Source organism: Apis laboriosa, unplaced genomic scaffold (assembly GCF_014066325.1).
Source record: "Apis laboriosa isolate Shangri-la unplaced genomic scaffold, ASM1406632v1 scaffold14452_cov158, whole genome shotgun sequence".
Lineage (NCBI taxonomy): Eukaryota > Metazoa > Arthropoda > Insecta > Hymenoptera > Apidae > Apis > Apis laboriosa.
The window spans coordinates 73,467-95,673 of NW_025221536.1; the positions used below are offsets into that span (position 1 = coordinate 73,467).

Genomic DNA, 22,207 nt, shown 5'->3' on the forward strand with positions numbered 1-22,207 from the left:
TTATCGTTCATTATAATTCAGAATTAAACATGAATTCACTTTTAAAAAATCGAAAACGATTATTATCGAACGATATGACGATTTTTACTGTTATCTTTGTTCAACGGAACGACGTATTTTTTTAAAGTCTCAACGAACATTACAACACTCGTCCTCGTCGAGGGTCATTTTTTTAATAATGAAATCTCAAATTAAAAAAAGTGTGCGATTATAAATTACATCTGGCGCGACTATAATCCAATAATTCATCGTATTCATCGCAACTACGATTCTCGTACAACATCAGAAACAACGAAAATCATGATTTTACTTAACTATAACTTTTACAGAGGAGCAAGATGAGAAAGAATGAAACGAAAGGAGTGACGTAACGACGAAAATGCAAAAATTCAGAACGAAAGGAGGTATTCGTCGAAATGCGTATGAAATAAATTTATTCTCGAGTACATAACGATATAGATCGATTATTCCAATGATTGAACGATTCGATCGACTATTCTAAAGATAATTATTATTCGAAACAATGCGCAAAAAAAAAAAAAAAAAAAAATCGAATCATATTAAAGACGAACATGTGTGGTAGCACTGCATCGTAGAGAAGCGCGCACTATTGCTTTCCGTGTTCATAAAGAGGGACGAGTACGACTGGTAGGTGCAGAACACAAAGGAGTCAAGTTTGTAGAAAGAGGATTACGTATATTATTACTACGATGGGATAAATAACAAGCGCATGATGATCTTTTTATAAATTTGAATCCGTCCTCCCGCGCCTACTAAGTTTTCGTAAATCATGAGTAAATCGTTGAGCCTCGTCGATTAGCTTGTAGCATTCTTATCGAATTCGACGAGTTGACTATATTACTCGCGATAAATCAATGCTCGAACAATACGACAAGTTACACGGTTATGAATCCAAATATTTCGCTAACACGAGTGTATAGAGAGAGAGAGAGACAGAGAGTTATGAAAACGAGATAACAAAGGTAGGTATAAATTAGACATTGATCGAAGTGTCTTCGATGATGATCGATTCGTTCGTTATCCACGGACACTTTTCCGAAGTGTTGGAATGCAAGAAAAAGAAAAAAGAAAAGAAAAGAAAAGCCTAAAAGCAATCGGTCGCGACGAGCGACTGTCCGTGTTCTTTTGGTAAAGAAAAATTCTCGTAGGCCTGCACGTATGATATGTGCTTCGCGTTAAAAAAGAACAGGGAATCTATTCGGGGATATTCGCGCGATTCAACATCCTCGAACGATTGAATTCCATGGAACAATAACGTTTCCTTGCCCGGCAATGGAACGTTCGTTTGTTTGCGCTCGCGCACCGTTCGCACCCTTTCCTAGTTTCAAGCGTTTAGAAAATAATTAGAAGGGAGGATACGTGTATGTATGCGAGTGTGCGTGTACGTGGAACAGAGAAAAAGGGAAACGAATATGTGAGGGCATGTGTCTGAGTGATGTACACATAGGAACACGAGGATACATAGATAGTCGTTCAAGAAAAAAAAAAAAAAAAAANAAAAAAAATTAAAAAAAAAAAAGAATAAAGAATTCAAAAAATTAGAAAAAAAAAAAGGAGTATCTGGTTCGGTACCTTAATACGGTTCTACCAGGCTTCTTAAAAGCCTTTAGCGTGATATGATAAGACGTGCCTGCTACATGATGTCGTACGTAGCTTTTGAAAGTTTCAACGCCTTTAGTTTTTTATCACGATTCCCGTACGTCCCGGATTTTCCCCAATTTTCGCGCGTCCTTTTTAGAACGAAGCGTGCAATACGCTACATTTATGGTAATAATCGCCATTGGAAATTACGTTGAATACTACGCTTTGGAGCGGACGCTCGAAATTTCTTACAATATCCTAAATTTCAAAATGAACCGAATGAAATTTGTTTTCCCGATCGTCTGACTAATTTTGTTCATAATTTATGGAAAAAAAAAGGATTCTCTTATTCTCTTATGAAATATGCTATAGATTAAAAAATGTATAAAGAATTATAAAAGTTTGTTTAAAATTCTATATTCTAGCAAAATTTTTGTAGTACGGCATTTACAACCATCAATGGCGTGTACTGTGCACGTCGGAATGATACGGTATCGTTTCTCGATCAACGAAGAGAAATAACACAGAAAGAATGGTATTTTAACATGAAACTCGTAAAGACGAAGGAGATGCGCGAAAACACGATGAAAGTCAAGACAAAGGACGTATCGAGGGAAGAAAGGTTTAATCGTTTCATGTAAAAGAGAGTTTATAAAAAAAAAGAGCGAATATATTATAGATGTATACATATGACGCGTTATTTAGGCCGGCGAATTGAAGACAGATCTATAGTCGACAGCTTAGTATGTTAGAAATTTGAAACTCGATTCTTCGAGAGGATTGAACGAGAGAAAAAAGAAAAAAAAAAAAAAAGGAATGCACGCATTAATCATTGCTAAAACGCGAATGCTATAAGAGTAATCGTAGCTTCTAAGGACCACCAAACACATTATCCATTAATCCCTTCGTTTCCACGTCGCTCTTGGAACTGCATTATAGAAACATTCAAGAACGGATTAGATCCACAACGTTCGAATCCCACAACGTGTTTCCCCCATTAATTGTATTTGATTGAACATATCGTGGAAAAGTGTGATACCATTGCATTGTACAAGCCGTTCAACAAGATCTAATCATAACCTTTGATCTTTCATTGAAGATGTTCATGAGACGCATATCATTAGTAAGAATTAATTTACAAATTGTATTATATTCGTTATGATCGAATGGAGGGAAAAAAAAAAAAAAAAGAAAAAAAAAGAAAAAGAGGAAAGGAAAAGATAAATTATCGATTGTTCGAGAATGATATCGTGTCTGTATTTTAATTGAGATGCTAAGACGGTGATTGAATGTCTATAAGGGGGTACAAAACATGATTGTTGGTTACGAAGGGTTTAAAGAAAATTCATTTTGCACACGATCGATCACAAATAATCGGTATCAAAACGCTACTACAATCTCGCAAAAGGATAACGATACGTTTTTCCTTGAGGTGCTACGTGGAATTTTCGTTTTCGAAGCAAATTTCCAAAAAAAAAAAAATTCCTCGCGCCGTATCATCAGATAGATTGTAGCGAAAAAAAAAATATATATAATTAACAAAAACTCAAAGTAAAACAAGGTATAGTACAGTAAGCGAAATAAACTTAGACGGAGCTTGAGTATATATATATATATAAATATACAGGTTAAACAACACGTGCGCACCGAATATACATCTTGTTATTTATAATAAACAAATATAAAAAAAGAAAATGAAAATTTTCTTATAAAATAATCCTTTTTCATTCTTAACCAATTAATTTCTCCCGATTAGAGAGATTATTAATTATTAATTATTATTATTATTAAATTAATATTTAATTTTGTAATTACGTTGTAAAACATTAATTTACTTTATTTTTGATTTCATTTATTGTTTGAAAAATTATTGTTTTATTTAAAAAATTATAGAAAAAAATGAATTATTTCTTTAATAATGTGTTTATAACATTTTAATTTATAAATGTTTTGAAAATTTAGTGAATTGCATATAAAATTTAGTTCTATAAGAACTAAAACATATGGTGATCATACGGTGACTAAAATCCATTTCTTTCTTACTTTGAAATCATTATTATGTAACATCAATATATAAAAATTAATGAAAAATATTTCACTTGGATGCAAAGAACGAAAACAATTTTTTTTATATATATACCCTTTGCTACCATCATACATCTTTGATAATAAACATATTCCTTTGAACTTCTTTTATACAAGAAAAAAAATTGTCAAAAAAACACGCATTATGAGTCCCGGATCTCATCTGGAAACCAGTGCGTCAGAAAGATCTGGTATAACGATTTATCAGTAGAAAAGAAGTTTATAGAAAAAGAAATTCGCGATAAAGACATTTGCGAATAATTTTATAAGGTTAAAATCTATAAAATAACTAATACAAATACTTACTTGCATCGTGTTAGTATATAATAATTATATATATAATATATATATATATCGGTAAAAACTTGTTACAAGAGTATTTTATTTGTATTTACATCAGTTGAAAGATGTATGAATAAAAACTCTTCTATTTATAATTTCTGTTTTTTCTTCCATCAAAAAATGTATCTTCTATTCGTTTTGGGTATAATATAAATTTCGTTTACAATTTTGTGGTTGGAATTCAAATTGATATTACAATTATAGAATATAAAATTATAGAATTTACATTTGATGTTTTTTGAAATCATTAAATCTATATCTGCTAAACATAAATTTAATATAAATATGCACAAAATTATGTAAATTCACTTGTATATAATATATATTATATATATATACGTTTCTTTCGTAAATGATTGTTTGGATACAGTGCTGCCAAACAATCTACTAGCTATCGAAACTTACGAAAATCGAATCTATCGAATATTTTTCGATATAAATCATGACAATAATCGAAATTTTTTTTTTATCTTTATAGAATAATTTAAATTTAAACTTAACTTAACTTCAATAAATATACTTAACACGATAAATTTGAAAAAACTACTTTACTTCTTTTTTTAATAAAATTTAAAAATATATAATATAATATTTTCGATAATATTTAAAATATATTGGAGGGAAGAGGTTATGTGTGTGTATGGATATATATATATATATAAAGAAGAAATATATTTATATTACAAAAATTATTTCTTGCTGCTTATTTTCATGAAAAAAGAATATATTATTTTAAATTAATCAATAAAAAATTTTAATATTTAATAACATATTTCTTCTTTTCATTGCTGATCGCATCTTTTCTGTATCAAGTTTTCTCTTCGATACGCAGTTGCATGTGCGCACGTACTCTAAGTGCGTGCCTCGACGACAGAAACCAGTCCCTCGATGATTTTTGCGACGATCAAACGACTACTGTCTTCAAAGAATCGATAGGGCCGTATATGCCGACATATCTTACCTGTTTCAATGGACAATGACCTGGTGCATTTATTTCTTAAGAGGTAATTTGTGGCTTTTAAATAATTTCAAGTATAAATAATAAATCTTATACAATTAATTCTACATTAATTTTATCATTCATCAAATAATATAAATTTGACATGTATATTTAGAATTATGATTCTTATAGGCATAATGATTTTATGAAATATTGTTTTTTCTTCTGTAATCTCACATTTAAAAATCTGTTTTTATATTCAAATATTTAACCAGATAGCTTCGGTGATGCCGCTTATCGCTTCGTTGATCATCGGCAATGTTCGTAAGCGTTCGTCGAGTCTCAATGTTACTGCCACCTGTCGACATCGAACGGAATTATAACTCGTCTTTGACAAGGCGCGCGTATTCTTGATTCGGCCAGCGTGGGAGTAAGGCTGTCCACCGAGAGACGCCTGAGAAGGTGGTCGATCGCCTTCTTACATTGACTCCAAGTTCGTCGTGTATTGTCGTTAATTCTTATCGAATTGGTGTATTTTTATCGAACAAATCGCGAGTGAATTTGGTACATTAAATCAGTGAAGTCATAGAATTCAAGATATCCTTTTTCTTCGATGTATAACCGGCATTGTTGCAAAACAAATTGAGTGAAAACGGAGCAGTGGCAACGCGCGCATGCGTTCGAAACATTTGAATTAATGGCTCGTGCTTTTCGTGATTCTCCTGCAATTGAAATTCTGTGGAATTCGCGAAATTGAAAGAAATATCTGTAATATAATGTAGACTCGTCTTAAGTGGACTGATACAGAAGCCTGACGAGTAGATTCTAATGAAATTTTAAACCTTTGATATCGCAATAAAGAACTTGCTACGACTTGGTGACACTTCGTTCTCGATGTGAAACTATATTCAACCGCCCTGTTAATTGTTAAACGTTCAGGGGCTTCCAAAAAAATTTTAAGTGATATATAGTGCGGTATTATTAAGTGTGCGGTGTTGGTGTAGTGGATATGCGTCGATCTTTATTGTGAAGGTGCCTGAGGAATTCTCCCTGGATTGAAAGGCCCTGGATAAAAGATGGGACCAGCCAAGATCCTTGGGGTTTGCGTACTCCTCATGCTGATATACATCATCGAGGCAGACGTCATCGAGGAAAGAGGTTAGTCAATTGTTTATTTTTCTTTAAACTGAGAAAAAATGAAATTTCGAAATGAGAATTGATTGTTATATCGTGAGAATATTTTCTATCGAATACATGATAAAGGAAACTTTGAATAGTTGCATGTCCTATTTAATTTTGATGACTATTACTTAATAAATCATTTCAATTTATATATGTTTCATAAATTTATAAATTATATTAAATTATGCAGTTGAATCATCATAATATAATTTATATATATATTATATATAATATAATTTAATTTATTATATATAATATAATATAATATAATATAATTTATATATATATATATATATATATATATATATATATATTATATAATATAGTTGAACTATATTATATAATATATATATTTAATGAATATAAAATGTTATAATCATTAATTCATAATTCTGCAATTTTTATTTATAGATGGATGAAACATAACTTTTAACTTTTTCTTATTACAAATCATTTGCAGTCAACAAATTATTTGGGACATGTAGAAAATTATTATGACAGATTTTATTATTTTTATATTATAAATAATTCATATAGGTAATTCAATGAAATTAAAACTTTAGGTATGTTTTAAACTATTTTTTATTTATTGCTAATTATTTTATTGCTATTTTTTAGCAAAAATAAAATTTATTTCCGTTTTAAAATCAACATTAATTAGATTAGTTGAAACTGTTTCACCTGAAACTGTCTTATATAAACATAAAAAAGAAGATAAACTCTTTATGTAAGCAAAACATCAAGTTTAACTTTACAGATAAGCAAATAAGAAATCTGTTGTAGGAACATCTAGAACTGATTTTTTTTTTCTATGTTCTAATTTTTCCTCTCTTTCTTTCACATTCTCTAGCATAAATATGCTTTTTAATTGATAATTAAAAATACAACAACAAGGGGAAAAAAGTGAACGTTTTGTTTCTCCATAAACTGTATCGTAATTAATGCATCGACCACTTAATGACCTCAGATTCTTTCACTTTTCGTCATGTAGCCGCTGTGTAAACCGTGAGTTAAATATATCTTGTTAAATGGCTAATTAAGCCTTAATAAGATCGGTTCACCCAGAGCGCTCGGCCAAGAATGAGGCCAATGGTACGACGTGTCTCGTTTGGAACTTTTGTTAAACCGTGAATACCATTCCTTAAAAATCGCGAACTTATTGCCAGGTGCTTTCTCAAGACTCTTTGTCGTATTAAACGATTTATTTCCTATCCATTCGTACGATGTCCAGTGAGACTTACATTATAGATTTAATTAACTCTTGAATGGCGAATATTGGATTTTTTATACTTTAGAAGTTTTATTATACTTTAGAAGTTTTTTTTTTTTATTAAAATTATATATTACATAAGTAATAGATTGTTTTAAAAAAATAACTATTTAAAATAAATTGTTAAAAGAAAGGAAAATAAATTATTTAACGAATAGAAAAATTAATTCTTGGACGACTATCTAAGAATTAATTTTTCGATCAACGTGCATCAATAACGTCACGATTTCGTTTACACATCACATGATTAAAAATTTATCATGAAACGTTTATTCGTCATATTATTTATAGATTTGATTATTACTCTTCGTTTCTTTCTGATATCATTGATTTTTATGTTCGTTTAATTCAAGCGTGTAATTAAAATCATTTAATCAAAGATTCGCTGTTACTGAAATAGATTATTATATACGATAATTTATCTTTCGATTAACTTTTGTCTCTCTCTCGATATGCTATTATATCGATCAATCGACGATACTGTAGAAAACGATAATATAATCAGATAAAGGAATAACGTGGAATACAACGTGGAATAACCAAATATGGCGGGAAAATCAAACGTGATGCGCCGATTCCTCATTGAATTCTTCGGTCGAGTATTGGTCGAGTAAAAAAGCCGAGTAGCAACCTGCGGAAGAGGCAAGAACGCGTTCCCTCGCGTTCTTGACGCAACGTCTCTCCTCTCTTTTCTCTCTTTAGTATGCGAAAGAAAGACATAGAGGAGCGGTAGCCAGCCAACCATAAAGTCGAGACTCGAATCGAACGCTACAATTTCGCGGCAGCTATGAAATGATCGGGACGCGAATCAGAAATATGCAATCGATCACGAGGCGATCGAGAAAATATTCTGACTAATTCTGATTTTGTATTCGGTGAAAAAGTAACGAAGTACGTTGGCAAAATTCTCCCTTTCTTTTCATTTTCATACATTTTAAATAACGTCAATACGTTATTTTACTTTTTAATGTTCAAGTTTTTCTTTTCGTTTTCTCTTTTTGCTAGTTTTAGAATCAATAGCGGTCGAGCAATTGTTATTAATATTGTATATAAAATAGAAAAAGAACGTTTTCTCGAAATATCATATCCGAGCTATTGATTAGCAATTGATTAATTTTATTAATTTTATTAAAAATATTCCGACTATTTTGATATTTTTGCAATAAAATTTGTTCTCTTTCAATATAATTAATAGCCATAACATTAGCTGATTGAATTCAAATTGTCTTATCTCTTGATTTAACTCGTAAAATTCTAAAAGGAATCTTATTTTAATCGAGAATTATTCGCACGTTTTAACCGGATACGACAAATATCCTTTCACTCTACCATTGGAAACGTTTAGCAACATTGCCAATTCATGTTTCCAACTAACACGAGATGAAATTTTTCTCCTTCGGTTTAGCCGAGTGCGGTTCACACTTGTTAAACTCGTTTGCACGGAACTTTTTTACGCGTGTCTCCTCGGGGAAATAATTATTCTGCCAAACGTTCACGTGAACGGGATCGCCGGGTGGAAAATTAGTACTGGATACCCATGGCGTTCCCACGAATTGGTAACGAGTCGCATGGATGCAAGGGAACGAGTTCGGGTCAATACCACTTGAACCGATGTCGATGACGATCGCAATCGATGACGCATCACCTCGCGAATCATCTTGCGCGATGATGTTTCCAAGTGATTCGACCATCGTGACGCTTCTTGCATTACGTCTCGTTTGATTCCATTATCTCGAAAAAGTAAAGTTTTCATTAAAAGATATTACGTGTTTCCAAGTAATTTTCGAGCGATGACTTCTTTCTTAGAATTAAAAAAATAATCTAACGTGATTTGTTCCAAATCTTCATTTAATTAGACAAGAATCGTTCGATATATATTACATTGATTTTGGAATAAATATCTATTTTTGCTTCTTACGCTGAAGAAAATTTCAATTATTATATCATATGAATCGATGTAGAAGTGTGTGTCGATCGTTGCACGTTTGACTTCGATAACTTGTAAAGAATCAATTGCTCCAGGGCTCTCGCGTTAATTGATCCGGCCTATATTACATTCCTTGAAAAACAGTAACGGTCTTGACTTACTGTGAATGAACTTTAGTAGCAATGGATGTTCAACAATTGAGCTATCTCTGCTGGTGCTGTGGCGGCAGCAGAAGCAATCAGGGTCGAGCGACAATGCATTCACCTCGTGCATCAACCACGCTTTACTTACTGTCTCGCGTTCTAACGATATACTTGTTTCTCCTATGTTACTTCGTGCTAGCCAAGCCGCATTTCCGCTATACACATACACAATCCTAATCATTTCGTAACGTTATTGCAAATATATTACCGTTGCTTTACCAGATTTCATTACCATTAAAAACAACGTGAAAACGAGTTTATTATATAAAATTATTATTATTCTTCGATGATCGGTATCCTTTATATACATATTTCAATCATGAGCAACAATCAGAATGTGGAAAAGATTAAACGATAAAGCATAAGGATGTTATCGTCTGTACGTATATGTGTGTATGTCTAATCAGAAAGCAATAAAAATAATGTGTTAATTATATTAAGGCAGATCGCGTTTAAATGGTTGTTTAGAATCAGTGGGAACTCCATTATCAATCTCTGGTAAGGGCATCAGACCCACGTGTCTGGTTAAACCAAGAAAGAGACCGAACTAACGTAGTTCAATTACAAGGAACGCATTCACAGTTGGTTGTAGACACGAGCCTAAGTGTACTGGGCTTAACCGTAATTGTTTAATGGGCTAATGAAATGATACACCCGCCGAATCTAAGCGCGCACAAAAAGCCAATTGTGCTCCATCGACATTCCACGATTATTCTGACTTCGTGTTCGTCTCTATGAATATATTCATAAACTTCGCCACCATTTTGTTACGCGTGTAACAAAGTATTGTAAATAACTATCTCTTTGAAATATTTAATATTCGCTTAGAGAGGAGAATCCTTAATTTCGTAATCTCTTTGGGTGATTATTTCAAAATTTGTAAATTTTAATATTTTTATAAATGGATGGTACGAAAAATCTGGCAACATGGTCGAGAAATTCTCGGTGAAATGCAGTCTATTTAGCTTACGGGCAAAAGATGCATCCTGCTGCGAGGGTTTTAACGGTGACTGCCTACCTCTCATCCATTCATATTGCTTTTCGTTCTACGTAGGAATCTCGAAACGACCTGACTACTGCAACTATACGTGAAAGTTACGATGTTGTTGAGTTTAATATTACGAGAACCGTGATTTGTACCGTGTTAAAGAGTGATGCAAATAAGAAATTTCCTTTGCATTCCGGTTTATGAATGGAAAAAAAAAACCGCTTATGTATCATCTTGTTCGCAAAATCGTTTTTTCAATGTAAAATTTCAAAGTGTTTGTTATTGTTATGTATTCTTAAATTAAATATTTCAAAAACGATATTAACTATTCTTGCGTTTTTCAATATATAATATAACAAAATTAAGAATATTGGAAAATAGCTCAAAATTGTAGCTTTTCGCTCAGTTATTATCACTGATTGTAAGTAGAATAGTTGAGATTTCTAATTGATTTCCGGTTTTCTTTCCAAGTAAATCCTGTTAACATCTTAAAACGATATTTTCTGTTTTCGTTATAATTCTATTAGAGTATGCGTCATCCATTTTGCATAAAACGAAAGAAAACAAGATTTTCCTGTTTTCCTGTTTCGATGAAAAATTTCCTCATTCAATGAATACGCGGATATATAATCAGATTAAAAAATTTCGTTATAAATTTCATGCTTCAACGACGAAACACGTATTTATTTTATTCGATTATCGAGAAAAAACTTTTATTGACTTTCAAGTCACGAATCAAATTATCAAACGAAAAAAAATATTAAAAATATTCTCGATTAGCATACTCTTGGGTTGAAAAAAAAAAAAAATGGAAATACGCTCGTAACGTATCATAATAGCAAAAAAAGATCTTTTATTTTTTCCCTCCCTCCCTCTCTCTCTCTCTCCCCTCTTCACTCGGTTGCTTTTAGTTACGTCGTCATTCGATATTCAATCTTGCGTGAAAGATTTTGCGGTTTTCGATACTCGCTCGCTGTCAGATCTTATCTTCTTTTCTGTGTTGCGCTCGGGACGTGAGAAAATGATATAAAGCCTCTTCCGAAACGCACGCTCGCCGTGCAAAGGAACACGCTCGAAATCGACTCTCTCGTTGCTCGTAAGGAGCAAGTTCAAAGACCTGCGCACGCCGCTTCGTGCATTCATCGTGCAACGTTTTGAAACGGTCCACATCGAATCGAGGATCCAACCACTTTTTCTTTTCTTTTCTTTTCTTTTCTCTCTCTTTTTTCTTTTTTTCACGATCGAGAGCATTGAAGTTCAACGACATTGCTTTTATCGATGGTATAATCCTAACGGGGATATTCAACGTCATGCCCGGCGTGAAATTTGAATCATACGAGCCTCGAGGAGTCTCATGGTCACACTGGTGAGGGTCACTAACAGGAAAAGATCTTAACAACGGATTCTTAGTTGGTCGCTGATCGTGACAGTTTAAATGTCGCCACTCGACGAGGCTAAAGGGATCAATCACGGTGCACATTCTCGTAATCACCGAGAGAATGGGAGACTGCTAACTCGCATCTCTCTTTTTTTCTCTCTTTCTCTCTTTTTTCCTCCCCTTTTCCAACTCTCCTCTTATTTCGAATTGAAGGAAGAAAAAGGCTCGAAGAAACGTTTAGTCGCCTTTCGTGGAAGATTTATAAAACTGAAATGCCATGTCGCCTTTGTTCTTGGTGCCGGGAATCGAGTGACCGTCGCTTAACAGGTACTGTTAGATCGAGGAGGCGGTGTTGAGAAATTTGCGATGTCGATGGTACAATAGCTCGCGATTTTATAATTATAACGTACGAAATGTAAACAAGAAACTTTCTACTCCACGCAGCGGTGTATTAATGTTCAGTGGATGGAAACGAGATGAGAAGAAAGTACGTATATTTGGCGATCAATATAAGATCAAGCTCGAGTCAATTGTTTTAAATAAGCACGCGCGATCAGGGGACGAACGATTGTTCCTTTATTCGTAAGGAATTTTTTTCGAGGAAAAAAAGAAAACTGTGCGGTAACAAGGATTCCTTTGATGGCTCCAAGTCTGCAGAACAACCTTCTTCGAGGCGAACTCGGCTCGACCAATAATACATAGTGACTTAACACCAGCAACACTCGGTGCGTCTCGGGTGCGAAGTGAGTATAAGTGCGAGACGGTGGAGTTTAATTGAGGTTGATGAGGGGGGCGCTCGTATTGGCCCGGAATTCAATGCCGCGATGATGTTTCTTGCTTGTAGCAAGACGTTGTCTTGGAGAGAATGCGTCAGAAAAATCGATAAACTCGTCTAATTCTTCGATCGGGAGTATTCGGGATCGTGCTAAGTTTGCTCGGTAATGGAATTTTTTAAAACGTGAATTTTGTAACACGATACGAAACGAAGTTTCACATCTCTTATTTTAATAAAACTGTTATCGTATTTTGTATACATAATAAAAAAAAAAAAAAAAAGAAAACGTAGAGAAGAAAGCGTGATAATAATATCGCAAACAGGATAATTTAATAAAGTAAAAAATTTGTATGATTTAATAACAAATACCGAAGATTTGATTACATACACGTATATTAATTCATATTTAATGTACACTATTATTATAATATCGTAAAGTGTAAATCGAAAATAACTTAGAAAACGTAAAATAATCGGCAAGCGTTATCAAGCAACACGTCTGTAATCAATCTTTGTTTATCGATTCGAAAAATAATTGTTCGTATCGGATAACATCGGATAAAAGTATATTGGTCGAATTATTACTCCATTTCTATCATATATCCATAGATATCTTTCATGACATTCGGAGCGGTTCTTTAAACGTCTGCCTTATGACCGTCTATAGGTGCTTCTTATCAAGCGTGTTTTGTACGCGGCTCGTACGATACTGTCTCTCTGAATGGAGGCGTCCCAGCTGCTTCGACGATCGACTCGACAGCATCCTGTCCCCAGATACGCACATATAAGTGCATACATACGCGCACACACGGCCGCGAATGGAAGAGCAAGATCCTGAAGCCTAAGAAGACTTCTTTCACTCGGATGCGCTCGAAACAAAATCGGTAAAACGTTACGCGAAAGGAAAAAAAATTCACTTAATAATAAATCGCGTTTCATAACTTTTCTAAACTCTTTATCATTGATAAGCTTGAACGAACGTGCGGCAAAGTCGAGAGCGATAAGATAAAAACGAATGAATTGCAATAATATTGAAACGTTCAAAACTTCGTCCGTCGTCATTGTTCCCCTCCCCCCTCTCTCTCTCTGTCTCTGTCTCTGTCTCTCTGAAGGATTATTTCTTGAAATAATACTATTTAGCGACGGAATTACCTCTCGAAACAACGTTTAATAGGGGCTGTGAAAGCCTGAATAACGACACCTCGGGCAACCAGTTATCAAAGACCAACCTGTTGAGTGAGTTCATAAAACCGGCGAGGCAAGGATATCGAGATGGCGCGTTCGTAAAATCGCAACGACCATCTCGCGCCACCGAGAAACTCGCGTCACCCGATCTTCAAACACGGTGTTCCTGATGCGTTTTCGAGCAGCCTCGGGTGGGGAACTCGGTCGTGGACAAGCCCACCACACGGGCTCCGGGTTGCGTGCCGCGGTCGCGAAGCAAGAACCTCCCCCTTGGGCAGGAGCAACGCGTACGTTTCGCGTCCATCCTCTCTGCTACCTTCGACATTCCTTTCCGTCCTTCGCATCCCGTCCCCTGTTCCATTCAGGCATAATAACCGTGCAGTTTCCCAGCGCGTCTTCAATGGGCGAAGATTGCACGCTACGAGGCCCCCGGTCCTCTCTTTCGTCTCTTCTTCCACGGCTTCTTCCCATTTTTTTTCTTTTCCCCGTTTCGCCTCCCTTCCTCTTTCTTTCCAACTTGCTCGCATATCCCTCCGAGGAAATTCGCGATCAATATGGCTTTCCTTTTTATCTTTCTATTCCACGAATCAAATAATATAATTTGGTGATAGATTGGCTTTGAATTAGATTGAATAGAACGGAGGAGAAATTATTTCTCGATTTCTAGCTTTTCGTTTTATTTCGTGGATATTTTATTCGTGGAAATGAATCTTGGTGTGTAGAATAGAGCGGCGTGCGTTTTGTTAATAATAGAAAAAAGTCGCGAGGGGGAATGAAAAGTCGTGGTTTCGCGTTTTTCTCACGTGTTCTTCTAGTTTCTCGTCACGCGAGTAAAGGCGACATCCGATTCCCAGTAGGAAAGGGGTATCGTAGCGTTACGATAGAACGGGGAACGTATCTTTTTTATTTTTCCGTTTCTGCCTTTTTTCTCACATTCGTTCGGTATAAACGGAACATATCCCAGAAATCGATTAGTTTCTCTCGTGGTAGATGAGAGGGGGAGGGGAAAAAACATGGTCGACGAGATCTCTCTTTAAATTTTCCCTCAACAGCTTTCGTTTATTTGCAATTCAAACGCTTCTTGTCATATACCATATATTGTATTGCGTGCTAATGAAAACGAGAGGAAAAAGTTTCTCGAAGGGAAAAGTAACGGGCTTTCACCTAAATAAATTTATATTATGTTTTGACATTTGTGATTAAACATGTGTTCTATTGTCTATCGATCGTTCTTTGTAAAAATCCAACGATAATTAGTAATTAGTAATTCGTCGGAGCAAAGGTGAAGTTCATTCGACAAACGCTAAGAAAAATTAATTAAGTAAATAAAGTAAAGTAATTAAGTGTATAATTGACAATCCAGAAATCAAAGTCCAAAAAAAAAACTAATATACAAAAAGAAAAAGTAAAAATTAAAAAAAAATGAAAAATAGAATTCCTCTTTGAACTTCCTCGGGATCAGGAATCATCCGTTAGTTATAATAATAACTGTACAGCGAACGATCGGTATGAAATACTCTTCCACAATCCCTTGGCTCTTGGGGATCGCAATCGACGAAAGAATCGTATTGCTCGGCCATGTAAGGTGATGTTTTCCTGTCGGTCGACAAGCTCGCGTAAAATTGCGACTTGTACCGAAAGGATGAAGAACGAGTCACATCCGTTCGTCCCGCGGCTTCGATACGCCGTAAGACGAGGCCGCGCTTCGCAAAGTGGCTCTCTTCTATACCAAATGAGGCAACCAGTCCCGAAGAAAACAGCCCAGATATGTCTCCGGGGACTTAGCGCTGCTCCAAACCGGGACTCGATATCTCGCGAACTCGCGTTCCCTTCGCTCGGGGTGAACGTCCAACCGTCGTCCCTCGTCGGTCAGACTGGATGAACAAGTGAACTCGGGCTCCCATTCCTTCGCATCCTCGTCTACAGTCGTCGGATCGCGCCAGCCAATCGATATCGATCGCATTCGATCGAGCGAATCGTGCATGTATATTTTTCTTCCATTCTTTGCAAATCAATAGAAATCTTCTAGTTTTTCTCAACAACTCTTGGCGAGTTTGGAATCATCTTTGTACTCTCAACGACTATGGCCATTTTACGAAACGAGATTATAAATTATAGATCGAGGAAAAATATCGTTTCGTGGAAATAATTAAAGTAATTCAACTTTTTATTCGTTTTATTATCGTTTAAAGCGATATAGAAAGGATCCGATGATATTATTTTCCAAAATAGAGAAATATTGGGAAAGGCACATGGTTGGAAGAACAAGAAACCCCACTTCCTCTCCGAAACTTGGCTCGAGATGCGACGAGAGTCTCTTTTGCACCTTCAGGACATCCCCATACACCGGTATGATACGGCATGTGCACCAAGAAAATGGCGCATCCTGCGAAGAATGAGTATAAAGAAAATCTGGCTGGCCATTGTTATCTGGACTTCAGAGAATCTCGGATGGTGTGGCGGCGGTAGGCGAGACAGGGGGTCCAGGAGGGATGAAAGGCACCGGGGGTTAAGTTACCCGAGGGTCCACGACACTCAGGTACCGCATTGTTGCGTCGTAGTCGTGGCCCTGCTGCGCGGCTGATGGAGGTGGAGAGGCGAGCAGCAGGAGAACCGAGACTAACCTGCGAGCCTGTTTGTAGGTGGCACTGAACTTGAGACGGGAACTCGCCTTCAAGAGACACGAGAGGAAAAAAGAAAAAGAAAGAGGGAGGGCTAGATCGTCGGTTATACAGTTAGTTTGCATGCACCTTACGTTTCGTGTTTTAGAAACTTTGAGGCTCGTAAAAAGATAAGAGGGCGATGAACAATCTTCGAGGAATCTTGATTCCCTACCACCAGAGAAAAAGATCTCTTTTTTTTTTTTTTTTTGGCAACATTGAAGTCGTCGAGACGCGTGTCTCAAAAGGAAAGGAAATTTTCATGGACAATTTCTCCATTTTGGAAAATATTTCGAAGATCATTATCAGCGTTCTGGCAAATTCCCCCTTTATTCCTCGTCGCAAATCACCTTGAGCAGTTGAAGAAAAGGAGCGGCGAGATTGTCACACTTCGGCCACCCATACGGTATAGGATAGTGCGCGTGCGAGATACGAGTTGGTTCGCCATAGTGAAAGAACCACCATAGCGCGGCGAAGATATAACGTTACACTCTGGTAGCGGTCTTGGTGTGGGAACGCCACTGAGATGGAAGTGCCAGAAGAAGCAGCGATATATATATATATATATATATACACTTGCTTCTCGTCGACACAATCGCGGTTAAGGAACACCGTGTTGGTTCAACGTCGCGTATGCGCGAGGAATAAGATACTCTTCGGTTTCGTTTCTACGGGATACCTTTACCTCTGCTTTATACGACTCTGCGATATACGGTAAATACACGAGCGAATTACGAGTGCATACGAGTTCCATTGACGGTTGTCGACGTTAAATTTTCCACGAGAAAAATTTCTTTTTGATAAGATTGATGACACGGACGATGGATAAAAGGATGACTCTCTTCGATTCGATCGAAGGTTGTTCGTCGTCGTAGTAATTTAATTTCTTTCTTTCTTTCTTTCTTTAGTGACCCCTGACACACGGCTTAGCGAAAACGCAACCGCATGCAAAGCTCGTTTCGCGCCGCAGGAGAGGACATCGTGTCGTAAAAGAAGGAAAAAAGTTAGTTTCGCCGGCCATGTGCGTATGGTTGGCACACTTGGTAGTGTAGAGGCATATGTCGAGCTTCTTGTCGAGCATTTTTTCGCGGGTGTATACAAGTTCAGAGAGACGCCTATAAGCTTCCTTTTTGACGCGCGCGGCTCGGTAATATGCCATGTGAACATGCGTGAAATTACATCGAACTTGATTGCCTGTTCGAGATACGGCAGCGGAAAATTGGCTGTGTAATAACGTGGCAAAGTCGATCAGAATGTTACTGGCGTTTCGTTCCTGTGTATATTAATGAATTTTAGACACTCTGTGTAGTGAGTCGAATATGGAAGTAATTATTTTACGTTATAATATACGAAGATGATAAAATATTCTCGTGCCGGTTATGCGGCACGATTCTTAATTAGACACATGGGATAAGGTAGACCGAGGCGTTGAATGCGTAAATCAATCCAAACCTCTTCTCTTACCGATCCCGTTATGGGAAAAGAAAGACACGCTGACATCCCGTGTCTTCTCGTCACATTTACGCTCTGTTTTTCTCCGATCTTTCCTTTCTCTTTTTCTTCTTTATCCATCTCTGCCGGTACGTAATATGTCCTACCCTCTCCCTCTAAAATCTAAAATGCCATTAACGACCACGGGGGGAAGGGGAAAAAAAGGGTACACGAAACCTCGGTTGATCTATGTAACCTTAAAAAAGTTGAAGAAACTTTCGTTGAATTATTTAACTGGTCGATTTGAACGATGTATATATATATATATAAATGGTTGAATTAATTTATTTATTCTCCTCGTGGGAAAGTATTAAGATATTTTTTCTTAAAAGGAAAAAAAGAAAGGTTTTGAATAATAATCGTTTGATTTGGTCTGTTTTTTTACGAAGACCATCATCGTTTCACGATGAAAAGAGTAGATGGAAGAAAGGTGGAAGAAGCGCGTGACACGCAACGATGACCTCCTCGATGCCTATTATAGTTACGAGGCATTCTTCCACCCTCGAAATTCTCGTTCCCTCTTCCTTCGATCACGATGACACGAGAGATTTCTCCTCCAGACCGAAAGATAGGCCCACGGTCAATGCAATCTGCGTAGTATCGAGGTTGCTTTGTACACAAGAACGAACAAAAGAGTGTTGAATTGTCCTGCACCGGCAACTTGGCCCCGTAGAAAAAGGCATGCATGGACCACTTCAAGTCAGAACGGCTGCTAGTGAATGCCGACAAGCCAAATGGTTTGTTGGTTCGCGTAAAGAACCTTTTTCAGCCAGGATGTACGTAATACACCCCTCTTGAGAACGTAGTAATTGTGAATGTGAAAAAAAAATTTCTCACTACCACTTCGATTTAAGTTTTACATAATTGAATTAAAATTATTTTAAATTAAATAATATTTTTATAAAACTCGATTTATTTTAAAATTACTAATTTCTTGTTGAATTAATTTATCGTAGATAGAAATTTTGTTACCTGAGAGAAAGCATGATCGTTAATTGGCAAAATGATAAGAGACCTTGAGAGCGAACCATAGGCCTTTTTCTTTTTTTTTTTGTGCACTTTTACGATCCATTTCGCGGTTTCTTCTCGCTTCCTCGTGTCCCCTTGAGACAAGATGCTTTCTAGAGTGCGTATATCAAGGCTCCGTTCAAAAAATCCCCGCACACGCAGCACGCATGTTGCCGATGGAACTTGACGAGTTCCACGAACAGGCGAACGGTTCGTGTCTAGAAAGAAAGAAAGAAAGAAAGAAAGAAAGAAAGAAGAGAGGTAGATTGGAAAAGCAGCACGTACTGGATAAAGTATTCATGTATTCCCTTGACTCGTTGCCTATCGTGTGTATTGACTAATGGTACTCGTCACTCTGATATTCCTATACTTCGAGTACACAAAGTGCTACGAAAATACAAAGTCTAGGATAAAAGAAGAAGAAGAAAAAAAGAAGAATTATAGTTACCTCTTCGTGATGCACGTACGTCCATTGTTTTCGATAAATTATTCCAACAAGACGATCACGAATCTATCGAGTTTGATGACTTGAAAACGGTCTTTAAAAAAATAATTATAATTAAACGAATTCGTGTAATTATGACTCGATCTGGAGAAAAAAAATTAATATTAATTTTGTCGGCGGTATGTATTTTCAGTATATTGCAAAAAAGAAAAACAAAAATAACGAAACCTGCTATTTTGATAATTTTAATATTTCTAGTTTTAAGATTGGAAGATAATTGCGGTGTGCGGCACTTGTTGCGCTCGTAATTCAATATTCTTAAAAAAAATTCATCGAGGAAATTTCTCGTTCTACCGCAATTTCCAATAATAGAGGTAGTTTGCAATGGTCGTTTGATACTAATAGAATAGCATGCCATAAACGTAAGCGTTGTTGGAATGCCTCGTTCACACTACTCTCTCGATTAGTATTGGTAATAGTAATATTATCTATACGTGTTCGTCGATCGTACACACAGACATATGTATATATATATATATGCAATGAATAATTATTTACCTCGCGTTTCAGAACGATACGTGCATATGCTCGAAAATTGGTCGCATTAGCCTGAAGTTTTGCGTTAATAAAAATAAGAAAAAAGAGATCTAATTATCTAATAACATCCTTCGAGATGTTATTATTTCAAATCTTTGAAATTATTTTCATCTAATTCGTTTGGCGATATTTTTTGAAAGAAACTGATATTTTTCAATTTCTTAAATTGTTTATTTATCCGGTACTGTGTAGCAAGGATTTATAAATATCAGTTTACATATCACGATAGCTTATAACGCTACCGATGTAGTTTGCACCTTTTGTGGTAGCTTTGTATCGTCGGTGGGAACAAGATTTAATCACATTTCGCCCCTTTAGTATTTAAAACCCGATGTTGTTCGTTAGCGAATTACATCGCTCTAATTTCATCAACTATCAAAATTCCGCTCCGTAATTGATCAATTAATGGTTATTTGAATTCGTCTTAAATGAAAAAAAAAAAAAGTGAATTTATTTTTTCACTTGCACGAACACACGGCAAGTAAAAATATTATTTTTAAATTTTAAAGTGAATACTTATTATTATTGATTAGCAATTGAGAAATAGAGTTAAAAAAATATTTATCCATCAACCACCACATCCTCTAATATACTTATTTTGCTTGCAAGGTTTAAGGCCGTTTCCAATTCCAAGCGCCGTTTAAGGGCTACCGTTCCAAAAATCCCCACAAATTGCTGCTCCTAACGGGCTAAGTGGTTGTCTAGCGATGCACAACGAATACAAAAGGCGCGTACACAGTCAAAATGGTCTCCAGCTTCTTCTTCGCGGTGTCCTCTTTGGGGAAAGACGAGGGAGCAAAGTGAAAGGGCACTCCAGTTTCGTAAATATTAGGACAGGTCTACCGAGATATTCTACCTCCCTCGACGATTTACACAGCACCCTTTCTATCATGGGAATACTCCTCTCCCTAAAAACTCACGTGAAATATCTCCACGTTGAAGAATTTCGTTCCAATGGGATCATTTCTAAGCTCATTCCTAAAGATCCGTTTTCTGGGTATTTAAAAAAAAAAAAAGAAATACGATGTTTGGTCGATTATATCGATATTATGGATTTAACAAAAAAGGGAAATACTACACTGAAGAATACGAGAAACACGCGTGTTCATTCATAATTACGATTCATTGATTCTTCATTGATATATCAATTTACTTAACATCGTTCACCTTTACGTTATACAGTTGGGGCTACGATAAAGCATGTATTGAAATTCAACCCGTTTCTTTTCTGCTCTTATCTGACACATGTCATAAAGAACATTGGGATTGTTTTGCGATTGTAAATCTCGTGTTTCGAGTCATTTTATCGTTGGCGCTTTAATAAAAATCAACAAAATTTTCCCTATAACGTTTCGTCGGGAACAATCGAGGAGCTCACAATGAAAAACGATCCTCGTCCAATTTCAAACGTAAGATTCGTTATAATCAGATTCATAATTCATAACTTAACATAACATTTCTCCCTATTAATCGCTATAACCACAACTATTCACACAATATACAACCAGTATCAACACGAGTTCATACTTTTTTAAATTAAATTTATTCAAAGACAAAAAAATTCACAAAAATATCCCAAAATTCTTCTTTTTTTCCCACGACAAATTTCCCTCGTTATTCCATTACTCTTACTCATAAAAACACTAGCCATAACTAACAAACGCTCAAACAAGGTTAGATTTCTTTTCAAGTTTCTTCGAACTCGAATTTCTCACGAGTCCATTATCGATCAACCACGCGTAACCCTTCCACCTCTGTCGAACCTGTTTCGCCACTTTCCCTATGGCCACAGATAGATATAGGAATCGGCGATAAACGGCGGGGCACAGGCATACGGGTGGGTGTTCGAGCAGGTTGCCGTTGCGAGTCCGGGACGGACGTTGGCGCGCACGTTGGTTGTCTTAAAAATTAAGTTCCCTTCTCGTTGGAGAGGGGGAGAGAAAAAGTGGCAGCTGCCCCGTAGGAAATGAGCATGAATATCTAATACAGAGGTGAACCCGGAAGCGGAGGCTTTCTCGAGAGGAGCACGTCCTGTTCTAAGGATTTCGCCTCTTCTCCTCTTTTTCTCACATGCACGCGTGGCGTCCCATGGACGCACCGGCAGCTGGCCAACTCGCCTCTTCCCGATG

At 36.2% G+C, this 22,207-nt stretch overlaps 1 protein-coding gene across 1 annotated transcript in view; it reads left to right on the forward strand.

Annotated features, from left to right (window-relative positions):
* Positions 1–5,365: 5,365 nt before the first annotated feature.
* The window catches only part of LOC122721144 (epidermal growth factor receptor), a 166,062-nt gene continuing 149,220 nt past the window's right edge, over positions 5,366–22,207 (forward strand). Inside the window, exon 1 of the mRNA XM_043948458.1 lies at positions 5,366–6,127. Coding sequence (XP_043804393.1) covers positions 6,046–6,127 — 82 coding nt within the window. The 5' untranslated portion in view covers positions 5,366–6,045. The remainder of the gene's footprint in view (positions 6,128–22,207) is intronic.